This window comes from Filicampus tigris, chromosome 16 (assembly GCF_054856515.1).
Source record: "Filicampus tigris isolate MCC_2025a chromosome 16, RoL_Ftig_1.0, whole genome shotgun sequence".
NCBI lineage: Eukaryota > Metazoa > Chordata > Actinopteri > Syngnathiformes > Syngnathidae > Filicampus > Filicampus tigris.
The window spans coordinates 12,787,273-12,801,083 of NC_141232.1; the positions used below are offsets into that span (position 1 = coordinate 12,787,273).

The 13,811-nt window shown below is 39.0% G+C and overlaps 1 protein-coding gene across 3 annotated transcripts in view; it reads left to right on the plus strand.

The window, feature by feature from the left end:
- LOC147134805 (vesicle-fusing ATPase) overlaps positions 1-13,811 on the plus strand; it is a 33,564-nt gene that overhangs the window by 9,591 nt on the left and 10,162 nt on the right. For 2 of the 3 annotated variants that reach the window (XM_086055070.1, XM_086055071.1), the window contains exons 2-13: positions 1,797-1,814; positions 5,882-5,967; positions 7,030-7,129; positions 7,686-7,725; positions 8,549-8,715; positions 8,829-8,939; positions 9,974-10,049; positions 10,460-10,615; positions 10,793-10,992; positions 11,085-11,250; positions 12,705-12,779; positions 13,522-13,709. In XM_086055070.1, coding sequence (XP_085911196.1) covers positions 1,797-1,814; positions 5,882-5,967; positions 7,030-7,129; positions 7,686-7,725; positions 8,549-8,715; positions 8,829-8,939; positions 9,974-10,049; positions 10,460-10,615; positions 10,793-10,992; positions 11,085-11,250; positions 12,705-12,779; positions 13,522-13,709 — 1,383 coding nt within the window. The remainder of the gene's footprint in view (positions 1-1,796; positions 1,815-5,881; positions 5,968-7,029; positions 7,130-7,685; positions 7,726-8,548; positions 8,716-8,828; positions 8,940-9,973; positions 10,050-10,459; positions 10,616-10,792; positions 10,993-11,084; positions 11,251-12,704; positions 12,780-13,521; positions 13,710-13,811) is intronic. The other variant, XM_086055072.1, reaches the window with a different exon arrangement.

Sequence of the window (13,811 nt, forward strand, 5' to 3'; positions counted from 1 at the left end):
TTATGCCTTCCTCACCTGTGCCTCGTTCTCCCCGATTACCTCTCTTGTCTCTTCTGTCTTGTTGCTAGTTTCTTTGTACTTTGTCGTCATGTAAGCATTGACTTTGGCTGTGTCTGAAATGTCCACACAATGCCCTATATAGTGCCCTATATAGGGATCATGACTAAACCCATTTTGTAGGGGTGTCCGAATGTCCAGAGAGAAAAAAATTGTAGTGCACTCCAAATGACCCACAATGCACTTGGAAAAATAGTGAGCTATACAGGTTAATATAGACAACATTGTGAGCAGGAAGTCTAGTGAATGAGGGGTTTAGGGATAAGGATGGACAATCAGACAATCACAGTCTTGTCTTTTTGCCTCACGTTTTTGGATACCGTTGCCTTCGCTTCGTACCCGTGTACCAAATCCAGCCTGTTTATTAAACAGTGTGTTTTTAGAATTGTTTTTTGCATTTGAGTCTTGCATTTGGGTCTTTTTTCTCAAACTGTCCATGACAGCTATCTCAAATGAATTTGTCTGGTTAATTTCCCACTGGTCGATGAATTATTTTGTAGGAGCTCTACTCCAAAGAAAATGGCCATTAAGTTGTACAATCTGCAACAGGAGAGACATAAGCATGTTACATATCTTCCATGTGGGAGTAGAAGATTATAACCCATTGATTATTTTTTGTTTCTAATTATCCTCTCATTGTTGGCTTGGGTACACATTTAATAGATTCAATGCTGGACAGATGACATGATTATGAGTAAAATGCTTCCATGACATAATTTAAATTTGAGATAAGATAATTTGAAGCAATCATATTCCTTACCTGGGGACTGCATAACTGGAAACTTTGTGAATTATATTATTTATTTTCATTTGATTTCGCCTTGAAATGATTCCAGATGGAGCACTACTGGTGCATCTGTTTAGTGTTCTGTTATGACTTCTACTCTTTTTTTTTTTTTCACCGCCATAGGCCAACTCAGTACACCCCTAAAAAAATACTTTTCTGCATTTAATGTGTTATCCTTTTCCATATTGTTTTATTACCTTGTCTTGCCTGTTCGAGCATGCCAGCTAATAATGCAAAGAAATCCAGTTCCAATACTTTTATCAGCACAACAGCACAATCATATACATGACCCTGGACTACCTAATAGAAATTCATCTTCATAGTGATTCATATTTTATGTAAACAAATGTAGGAAAGTATTAGGGTGTTGTGTACGCCTATAACATCCCTTGTGTAGTTACGGGCATTTTCATCTCCTTAACTGACAATTAACATTTACTCTCTTGGTTTGTGTTTCACCAATCACCACATGAATATTGTTGTACTCCTTATTCTTGATGTGGGCAATGAAATGCTGCCCTCTTTTAGACACTGCATGGCGCTTTGCATAAGCAATCTGATTGCAATGTACCAGATTTGGGGTATAATGTGAGGATAAGCGGTATAGATAATGGATGGATGGATGGTTCTAATTTTTCAATTGGTCACGTTCAAAACTAATTCCCCCCCCCCAAAAGAAATATCTGTTACAGTAAATATTCAAGAACAAATCCAGCCCAAGGATTTAGTAAGAAATACCCACATCTCTGGCCTTTGTGCAAATAAATACTATCATTTCATGTGCAGTACATATGCATGTACAGTATGTGGCATGCATGCAAAGGAATCCATACTTGTGACTGCATCTGAGCTTCACAATCACGGCTTCGCACCTCCACCTCAAGTCTCCCTCTGTCTCAAAAAAAACTGTCTTCTGTCCTTCCTCTCTGCTTGCCTACGCTGGTGCCACAAGGTGGTAATATTTTTCAAGGTATGTATGGAAACACAGCTGTTAAAACCATCAAAACCAATGCTATCTTCCTTTTCCGATTCATTGTGCAAAATATATGCTCTTCCCGAAAGGCAACTCTGTGCAGTAATTGCTCTGGGAGAGTGGTTGCAAGAGGAAGTGCGGCACAGTGGTAGGCTCGGCTCCCTGGGCTCAGACAAAGTCATCAACGTAATGTTTTGGTCCCATTGCAGTGTAGCCATTGAGTATCACATGCAATCCGGGAATTATTTGCCATTAGCATCCATCCATTTATTCCCGTTGCGTAGACTTCTTAAAGGCCAAGCAAAAATAGATTTACATGACATGACTGGTATTTTAATGAGAGTGGCAATACAAACATATCCCTTGAATATAAATGAAATGAAGGACTGGCGTCTCTGAGGAAGAGCCCCTGTTGGCCTGTAAACAACGGTTGTAATAGTTCTTTGCAGGCAACATACACTTCACACAACGAGCTGGGAGCTGGATAACCCTAGTGGCAATATTTTCCTCATTAAAACACATTAAAAACATCCTTTCAAATATTCCTCTGTCACGTACCAGCAGCCTAATTCGAACAACACCTCTAAACTAGAACACGGATTGATTCTCCTAATAACATAAGTGTAGAAAAGGGTTTCCATCACCTACCACGCACACAGTGATGCTCTTAGCCTCCCTAAGGCCACCAAAACAACCTGCACACACACCAAGTGGACTTTATATTTTCTTCTTGTTTTGAAATAGCGCATCTGATGCTTTTGACCTTTTCCACTCCATGTTCATGGTATATATCTTCATTTTACCACCATGATCCAAGAATGACCCTCCCAACCTTCTCTTCTTGCATCTCTTAGACCAGGGGTGTCAAACTTATTTTTGTTGCGGGCCACATCATAGTTCTGGTGTCCCTCGGATGGCCATTACGACTGTGAACTGCACGATCGCTTCATGTTATCACGTATACACAACAAATTGATGGATAACTAGTTTTGAAACATATATATATATATATATATATATATATATATATATATATATATATATATATATATATATATATATATATATATATATATATATATATACACACATTAGCTCAAGTCTTCTATAAAATGATTACCCGTAGCATTTTGGGGGTGAACGGTAGCAGGGGGCTGTGCGGCAACACATATTGCATATGCCAGAAACTGTCACTAACGCCCATTAGGATACATTGGTTATGTTTAAGCAGAGAAGGCTGAGGGAGTTCAGGTTTTGTATGAGCAGTATCAGCCCACTGCCTGACTGGCAGTGAATCAAACCACAGGATGTGAGGAATCACTCACATCATTCAAAAATAGAGGTGAGAGCTGGTAGTCCATGAAATATATGAGTACAGCCTACTTAGAATACGTCAGAATCTGATTACAGATAGCAGAACATCGTCATTGGTACCAGGAATGGTGCCAGGACTGCGGTACTTTTTACAATAGTTTGTAATAAAGCCTTGAAATCGTTTTTCTTTTTTGACTATACTAGTCTGGGAATAACTGGCATGCACGGGATGCAGGCTGAAGCTGCAAATTAGTTGTAATGTTACCAATTTTTCTTGCTTCGCATGAGCTGCAAAAAAAGGCTATGCAGGTGATATTGGCGGACAGAGCAAAGCACTAAAAGCACTTGGATCTCAGTTACTGCACCTCTTTGTAAGTTGCACTTACAAATCTTGGCTTTCTTTGTGGTTTTCTCCATGTCATCTGGCTTCTTCAAATTCCATAAAAATGGATTTTAGATTAATTGAAGACTTTGAATTGGCCATTGGTGTGAATGTGACTCGTTGGTTGTCAATCCTGGCTCCCAATTTATGACACAGTGACATTACATCCATTCCAGCAGTGTGGGAGTAGAGAGGTTATTGAATGCGGAGAACAGACAAAATGCTCTGTCAGCAGCCGAACTGAGTGTCACTGGAATTTAGTTATGCACCCAAAATCAATTATTTGTATAGATCTCATTAAACCGATGAATACAGAAACCTAATGGATATCCCAGCAGTGAATGTTTTGAATAGTCAGTAATTTAGAGGACCCATATGAAGACACTTAATGAATACTTAAGGTGCATCACTACTCATCTGTACATCAAGAGTGATGTTTAGATTTTGTCCTAATATTCCAATGTAGACACGCTGGGGACATAGTAGTCATATGCTCCTTTGTCGTTCTTTCTGAGTACCAATTGTTTTCCAAACCTCCCTTTGCTTTTTTTGTGTGTGTTTGTTTTGAATGCAAGCATTACCATGCTTCCTTACACCATTTGATCATGTGATGACTGCTTGGTCTAACTAAATTATAGTAAGAAGCAACAATTAAAGAATAGATGACCAGTGTTAAATAATTGAAATTGTCTGTGGTTGATTTTGTATTTCTGGCCCTGTTTCTAGAGTGCCTGAATCAATACTGGACAAGCTAGTTTACTTGGTGGTCAAATGTGTTGGTAACCACAAAGTTATGCATGGCTTTTATTAAAAACTCATTTAGTGCCAAAAACGTTTTTATATGTCTTTTCACAGTCCAGCCATTCAACCCCAGGAACTTATTTATATTTTTTTCCATTTTTTTTTTTTAAATGTTAGGTTAAGAAAGGGTCTGAGAATGTCTGGCACTGAATGAATTAAACTGTCAGACAGCAATCAGTTGGTTGTTGTGTTTATGGGTCGGGTTGTTGTTTTTGTTTATTTTAGTTAACGGAGTGAACCTAGTGAATACGATTCAGCCCCACCCCCACACAGTAAAAAATCTATTTTCAAAAAAAGTTGTATCCCACCTACTCACTTTAAACACATTTAAACTTAGTAAAACACACTTTTTGAACATATTGTAAATATCTTACCCAGAAAATGCATTCACAAAACTGTGATAGGCTGCATCTCATTTGCAACCCACTGGAGAATATAGATGTGGTGATACATCAAATACTCTTTGAAATTTTGAAGACAGGAGACCTTTCAGGTGCTTGTATCATGGAACTTCACAACTACTTGATATGAAGCATGTGCTCTGAAGCAGCACAGAGATCAAATAGGATACAGAAGCACTCATGTGGAACCAACCAGTGGATTCTTTTGAATGCTTCACGGAAAGAAATGACATCAAACAATATGGTAGATCTGCATTTGTTGCCTCTGATGGATCTGCCAGCAGCAAGCCTGGTTTATTGGCTGAGGCACTGTTCAATTGCTTAATGTAGTTGCCGTGGTTACCATGTCATGGGCTTGGACTGCAGTAATGTGCATTGGAATTTCTCCATCAGCTGAAGCTCGCTACTGTGTCAAATTTGCTGCAAAAGGCTTTTCATTTGATTTATAGAGATGAAAATGGATGGAAACCGACTGCAATAAAAATGTGCTGTGCAGAAAATGACGTCATCACAATCTCACTAATGAAAAATATACTGGACTGCTTTTCATTCTAATCAGACCTAATATCTGTTGGCACAAAATAATTATGAAATGCTAGGTATAAAATAGAAAAGTGAATGCAGATTTTTCAAAATTGAGTTTTAAGTGACGGATGAGATACAAACAGGCTTAAACTATATTTGTCAATTTAACCTAAATCTAATCTGCTTTTGTCAAGTGTGGCTTTTTAAGAGACTTTGTGGTCTTCTTGTTTAATATGTTTCGAGCCATCTGTCAATGACTGTGCTGCAAATGTCACACTGCATCTTGGAGTTATCAGTCTCACGAATTTGGTGATGTAACATCATCTTCAGCTGTCTATAGTTTTGTTGCTGCTGACGCTGCCTACGAGTTTTTTGTCCCTTCACGAGCTGATGTCATTTACTGTAATGACTGTGTAAAGTTTTCAGCTTTTTATCATTGATTCATGTGAAAACTTAATCGAAAATAATCAGCATTATGATTTTTTTTTTTTTGACTCCAGACATGAGTAGACTGCAGACCAATAAAGCTTGTCTTGGGTGCAGAAATTCTCAAGTCATTACGTTACATTACCCTTTTACAGTCCGCCTAATACTGTTCGTCTCTTCTTCTACCCATCCTCCTTTGCCTCTCCTCTTTGCAGACCATGCAAGCGGCACGATGCCCGACAGATGAGTTGTCACTGACAAACTGTGCCGTGGTCAGCGAGAAGGATCTGCAGTCCGGACAGTGAGTCGATCGTCATCATTATCCGCAGACTCATCTCTCTCTTTCAGTACCAATAAAGACAGTAACACCACTTAAGTTTTGCTATTTGCAATCTGATTAGATGTAGTAATCATTTTCAGTCAAAGGGCCCTATTTTTGTGCCCAACGCAAGTCTAGTGCTAAGTGGGTGGAGTTTTTTTTTTTTCTTTTAATATGTACATAGATGGCGGCACGGTGGACGACTGGTTAGCACGTCCGCCTCACAGTTCAGTGGTCGTGGGTTCGATCCCGGCTCTGGCCTCCCTGTGTGGAGTTTGCATGTTCTCCCCGTGCCTGCGTGGGTTTTCTCCGGGTACTCCGGTTTCCTCCCACATTCCAAAAACATGCATGGTAAGTTGATTGGACTCTCTAAATTGCCCCTAGGTGTGATTGTGAGTGCGGATGTTTGTCTTTGTGTGCCCTGTGATTGGCTGGCAACCAATTCAGGGTGTCCCCCGCCTACTGCCTGAAGACAGCTGGGATAGGCTCCAGCACGCCCCGCGACCCTTGTGAGGAGAAGCGGTCTAAATAATGGGTGGATGTACATAGATGAGCGGTCAAAATGGGTGTTTGCGCCACTGTGGGAGTGAACACAGCCGACTTGATTCCCAGCCAATCGAAGCGGCTCCCCTCATTCCAGGGTAAGCATGCGTCTGGTGGAAACATAACAGACTCATTGGAGTCTGTGCATAAGATTGACGCGTGCAAAGTATATATACAAGGAACTGCAAGATCTCCACTTGTGAATTATTTAATTTTGGCCGCTGCAAAGTTGGCACTTGGAGAACGCCTTGCACCCCGAATCCTGCGTCTTCATGAAAATAATTATCAATTTATTTGATAATCAATAATCGTTGATTAATAATTGCACCTTTAGTGTATTTGGCTCTTGAGATATGTTGTATATAAGTCAAAAGGGCCATACGAGAACAGGAATCCTTATAGGGTTTGAAATACTCTACAGTCTCCACGACAATGATGTAATGCAATGATTGTGTTTCATTAATTATTGACAAGTTTAATAAGGTAACTTTCTCTCCACAGACACGTGACTGTGAAGACCACACCCAACCACAAATTTGTGTTTACAGTCAAGACCCACCACACTGTGGCACCTGGTTCAATTGCCTTCAGCCTGCCACAGGTACCCACACAAACACATACAGAAAATCCTATTAAACTATTTTTTGTCCTCAAAGGCATGATAATGCTGATGAGTTGTCTTTGTTCTTGTTTTATGCTCATTTAAATACAGCAGAGGAATACAAATCTCACTCGGCTGTGTATATTGCATTAAATTGCATTTCCAAAATGCTACAAATCCATTTTGATTATTCTGAGAAAAATGACCTTTGTTCAACCAGAGCTGCCAATGTGCTGCAAGCAACACTTTTCCCGGTAGAAGAATTAATTGGCTCAGTATGAACATGTTAAACCAGCAATAATAGAGTCAGTAGACATTGTGTCTGTATTGGCCAAATCAATAATTTGGGCTTTTATCTTATCAAATCTTGGAAAAACACTCTTCATTGTGTTTTGCCATAATTTTGAAATGGTTAGGATAGTTAAAGTCATTATTAAGAGTACTGGTAATCTTATATCATTATTCTTTACTGCTTCCTTAACAAAACTTAAAACAAAACTTAAAACTAAACAGTAAACAAGTGTCCTCATTGCTCTTTTGTTTTTGTGTTTTTCAGCGAAAATGGGCCGGTCTCTCCATTGGCCAGGAAGTGGAAGGTATTACACCCTGAATGTCAAATCACTTAGCAAAAAAAAAAAAGCTCTAACTTTTGCCAACATGGGTAACTTTATGTGCTCACAGTGTATTTGACTGTCTCCCAAATCACAGAATCACACATAATCAAAACCGTCATGTTGTAGGAGAGTGGTTCCAGAGGCTAAAAGAGGCTTTCTATCTCTAGACAGCTAGATGAGGTAAAATAATGAATAAATATATAAATAAGTAAATAGAAGACAAAAACAGGGAGATTAGAAAAGCTTGGCTGATGAACCAATTTAATTAAAACTTTTTTCATCTGTCCTGCAGTGCTGTGTATGAATTTGTCCTCGATTCTTTGTTTCCCCACATTAATGGTTAAGGTTATTAAACAAATGTAAATAACAAACAATGTAAATAGCAACGATACCCAAGTAAACAAAATGCTGTTTTAAAATTGTGAGTTTGTTTATTGGGGGGGGGGGGGGGGGGCTATTCAAAGCTACCTGGCCCTGTGTTTAAAAGTACTCGCCTACATTGTTAAATCATGAATTAACTGTGGCTAATTACATTTTTTGGAAAGTTGTGTTCATTTTCATTAATGACACCCAGACCTGTTCAGTCAAGAACCTAAATAGAGCCTGCCTGATAAAATGAGCGGGGCAATGATCCAAAACACACTGGCAAGTCAACTTGTACATCGCTTAAAAACGATTTGGGTGTTTTGTTTGATGATTGATGAATTAAGTAGAGGAAACAGTGAAAAAAAAAAAAAAAGAATTGTGCAAAAAATTTTAAAAAAGCAATTTGAGAAGTATAATTATAATAAATGTGTGTCCTTAGTGTCCAACTACAACTTTGACAAGTCCAAGCAGTGCATCGGTGCCATGACAATCGAAATTGACTTCTTGCAGAAGAAAAGTACGGACTCCTCACCTTATGACTCTGACAAAATGGCTGCCGAGTTCATCCAGAAGTTCAACAACCAGGGCTTTTCTGTCACACAGCAGGTTTATTTGTTATTATTTCTTTTGAGTCACACGCAAAAAGGAGGCATTGATTCGTACATGCGGTGTACTTTGTTTTAATTTTGCAAACAACTCCCGTCCCATTCTTCTGGCAGCTGGTGTTCAGTTTCTGTGACAAGCTCTTTGGACTGGTTGTCAAAGACATTGAGGCAATGGATGCTAGCATCCTCAAAGGTGAAGCAGCCTCTGGAAAGAAACCACAGAAGGTGCGTGCCCGCCTGCACAGCATGTGGTTCATTTTGATAGATCAACAGAGAAGTGCTTTTATTGGTAGGGCACCAACCACTTTATACAGTACTCACTTTTGTTGCTAATGGCATTAATGGCTGTACGTTATTTTGAGGGGACAGTAAATTCACACCATTATACAAAGTACTACTTTATATTGTGAAAAGTGTTTTTTAAAGTATTGTCCCATGAAGTGATGGAAGATCTGTTGAAAAATGTGAGGGCTCTACTCACTTTTAGGAGATATTGTAACAGGAATACATTACCAGGTCAGGTCACACTTTTCCTGAGAAACTTGTTTTCAGGCAGATTTCTATGGTTCATTGTTATCTACCGCTGAAGCCAATTTTGGAGGGTCCCTTAAAGCGGAAGTCAACCCAAAAATGTACTTGTAATATTATGTTCTATATAGCCCCGCTTGTCTAAACACGGCATTCTGATTAATGTTGTGTTTGTGGAATAAGGGCTAAACAGGAAAAATCACCCGTTTTTGTCCATCTGAAGAGCTGGCCATTTTGCCACTTTCTGTCGAGTGAAAATGACATCACAGTTGCTCAGGTAAGAATCAGTTGACAGAAAGTGACAAAATGGCCGTCCCCAGATTGATACAAAATGCTGGATTTTGCTGCTCAACTCATATTCCACAGAAGCGATATTAATCAGAATGTCGTGTTTAGACTAGTGGAGACAATTAATTCCCCTTACTATACAGGAAACAACTGGTTGAGGCAATCGTTCTTTTAGTTCTGCTTTATTGTGATGTTATCTATAGACATGTCTCCACACTCAAAACAACTGTACTCTGTTTTTCGCTTTGCATTTAGAGTAATTACCGGCGACATCCGAATGAAAAATGAAAGCTTGCCCTCAGTGATCTTTTGAGATTTAAATAAAGGTTGGAAAGGAAAACAAATGAAATGAAATCAAATCACTCAGGGTTGGTTAAGATATTTTCCGGGCAATCTTGTTTTGAATATTGATTTGTTTTTTTTCCCTCCGTTTCCTTTGACAGATTGATGTTGGGCTGCTGGTGGGAAACAGTCAGGTGATTTTTGAGAAGGCAGAGAGTTCATCCTTGACACTTGTTGGTATGTTCCTTATTTTTAATGAAGAAAAACAGTTGAAACACCATCGTTTCCATGAATTGAAATTAAATGAATTAATAATTATCAGTTAATGAATGAGGCAAAAGATTTAAGTAGTCCCTACCCTGGGTACCTACTGTCTCCAGAAGATGGCAGTAATACATGAATCTAAAGATGTGTTGTACTGCATTTCAGTTAAAGATATTTGAAGTTATCAAAATGGTAATTTATTATGAATAGTAATCCTGTGTCCAACAATCACTTGGTTGGATTAAGGAATTTAATTTGTGGACGTTTAAGCATTGTGTGTGTGTGTGTTTGGGGTGGGGGGTATTTATTTCTTAATATTTTTGATCATTTTTTATGTTTTTATTTATTTTATTCTACCAGTACTTACTCTTCATTTCTTGTAGGTAAGGCAAAAACCAAGGAGGCACGTCAGACAATCATCAACCCAGACTGGAACTTTGAGAAAATGGGCATTGGAGGTCTGGATAAGGAATTCTCTGACATTTTCCGAAGAGCGTTTGCTTCTCGAGTCTTCCCTCCAGACATTGTGGAGCAGATGGGTGAGGAATTCCTTTCATTTTGTTGTTGTTGTTTTTTTTCACATCTTTTATATCATTTGTGACATATTGTACCTTTTTGGCTGTGCCGGTGTGGTATTATCCTTTATGAGGCGTAATCATATTTTTTCTATTTGCCTTCTTCATTTCTCACCAATAAGTTTGCGGTTTTCTGTCTAGGCTGTAAGCATGTGAAGGGCATCTTGCTGTTTGGACCGCCAGGCTGTGGTAAAACACTAATGGCCAGGCAGATTGGCAAAATGCTTAACGCCCGTGAGCCAAAGATCGTCAATGGCCCAGAAATCCTCAACAAATACGTGGGAGAGTCAGAGGCCAACATCCGCAAGTTGTTCGCAGACGCAGAGGACGAGCAAAAGCGGGTGTGTGAATGGCTGTTATCAGTTACATTTTCGAAATAGAATTTTTAAGTTGTGCTTTAACATGTATGGCCTTTTCATTCCACCATCATTAGCTGGGAGCCAACAGTGGCCTTCATATCATCATTTTTGATGAGCTGGATGCCATTTGCAAGCAGAGAGGCACAGGTGCTAGCAGCACAGGTGTGCACGATACTGTGGTCAACCAGCTGCTCTCCAAGATTGACGGCGTAGAGCAACTTAACAACATCCTGGTCATTGGTAAGTAATCATTTATGTGTATCTTTGGTACCCACATTCTTTATTTTTATTTGTTATTATGACTAGGTCAAACGATTTACATTATTAGACACATGAAGTAGAGATAGACCAATACGTTTTTTTTCAAGGGCCGATACTGATACCGATTATTAGTAGTCAAGGAGGCCGATAACCGACACTTGCAACCGGTATTCATTTTCAGTAAAAAGGAAAATATTGGCGTCAAAATCTAAAAATAATTTAAACTCATAACTTTGTTGAAACATCTTTAAAGCGGAAGTCAACACAAACATTTTTTATCAAGAATATGTTCCCAGCAGGCCCACTAGTTGAAACACGGCATTCTGATTAATTTTGCGTTTGGGGAATATGAGTTAAGCAACCAAATGCACTCGTTTTTAGCCATCTCCGGGGGCGGCCATTTTGTCTTCCGTCGACTGAAAATGACATCACAACTGCTCACAACGACCAATCACGGCTGACCTGTTTTCTGAATCTGAGCCGTGATTGGTCGTTGTGAGCAGTTGTGATGTCATTTTCAGTCGACTGAAGACAAAATGGCCGCCCCCAGAGATGGCTAAAAGGAGTGCATTTTTCTGCTTAACTCGTATTCCACAAACGTAAAATTAATCAGAAAGCTTGTTTCAACTAGTGGGCCTGCTGGGAACATATTCTTGAAAAAAATATGTTTGGGTTGACTTCTGCTTTAAGCATGTTTTTTGAATTTTTCTTCAGATTAGCATAATCTTAATAATAATGTTGATTTTTTAAAATTATTATTGTTATTATAAATTTTGGACAATATACATCTTTGTTATAAAATTCTAACAAAGTTCAGGGAGTTCCCGGGGTCATCAGCATGTCTTAAAAAGTTCAATGAACACATAAGCAATAGCTCCCTATGATTTTTTTTTCTAGAGGAAATAAAGTTCCCAAAATTTCAAAATTACATAAATGTTAAATTTTCACTTTTCTTTGTTTTGATTTCAAACAAAAACAAACGGTGCAGAGTATTCCGAGTGTCAGAAGAATCGCTTATAAAGTTAACTGAAAATTTCAATGAATAGTTCCTTGAAGTTAATAAAGTTTTAAATTGAATTATCGGCCATCAGATTTTTAAAAACGGCTGTTGCTGATATTAGTTAAAATGTTGAATCGGCGCCGATAAACGGTATATCCCTAATGAAATGCCACCCTTTCTATTATTGTTTGTGTGCTCAAACTAAAATTACATGAAAATATGATGATTAAAGTAAAAATCGTGCATCATTTCCCAGTGATCGACTGGCAACCAGTCGAGGGTGCACAAGTAAGCTGGGATAGACTCCAGCTCACCTGTGAACCAAATTGAGGACAACGGTATAGGAAATGGATAGATGAATAATCCATCATTCTTTCCCACATTGTATGAGTCATTTCCTCCTCTCTATCATCACAATTTCTGTTTTCACCAGGGATGACCAATAGGCCTGACCTGATTGATGATGCCCTCATGAGGCCTGGCAGGTTTGAGGTCAAGATGGAAATTGGTAAGTGTACGACCTATGTTTTCTCTTTGTCTCACACTCCCATTTACCAGAAACCTGTCCCTGTGTTTCCTAAATATTCTAAAGAGCATAGTAGCATTGTAGGATATGTGACATACAATCGAACATTTTGAGGAGGAAAAAACAATCCTACATTTTCACTCTCTCCATTTCTCTCTCCAGTGATCTCTCTCTGTCCGATATGTGATACAAACAGGAAGCGATTGTTCACAAAATATTCTCAAAATAAATAATTTCACCAAGATTTAACAGAAAACCATAACCATTAAAGGTTGATATGCAAATACATAAACATACGTAAAATAATAGACTCAAACAAAGTGTCGATTTCTGTTGCCATGGCAACCAATCGGAGGTAATACGAGCACCAGCGCATCTGCAAATTTGCGAAGCGTAACAGTGTTGATATTTGACTTTAATTTAATCCCACTTGAAACATAAAGCATACCGTGGACATTTGTGGTGATCGTAACAATTCTGACACACAGACACTGCATTTGTAATCGTGATCATCAATGACGTGACGTCAGCTTTAGTAGACGTCTCCATCAAATGATGACTTCGAGGAGTGATTGTCTCATTAGCCCCAAAACATTTCTACCTCCTCCCACCTTGCCCCTTTGTCATCGCCTCCCCTCGATGGAATTTCTGTTTTTTCCTTATTTCTAAACACTAAGTGTGCTTCCACTAACCCGTCACCCTTGCTACTGCCTTATACTACCAGGTCTTCCTGATGAGAAAGGTCGCGTTCAGATTCTCACCATTCACACAAACAAGATGCAAAGTTTCAACCTGCTAGCTCAAGATGTCAACATACCAGAGCTGGCATCTGAAACGAAGAATTACAGTGGTGCAGAGCTGGAGGGGCTGGTCAGGGCCGCTCAGTCCACTGCCATGAACCGACACATCAAGGTCAGTTTGGCAATAATGACGCTCGTAAGATATATTAGTGCATTGATTTTCATGATATACAATAGTCTTTTTTAGGGCTCTCAATGGAATACTACAAAGTAT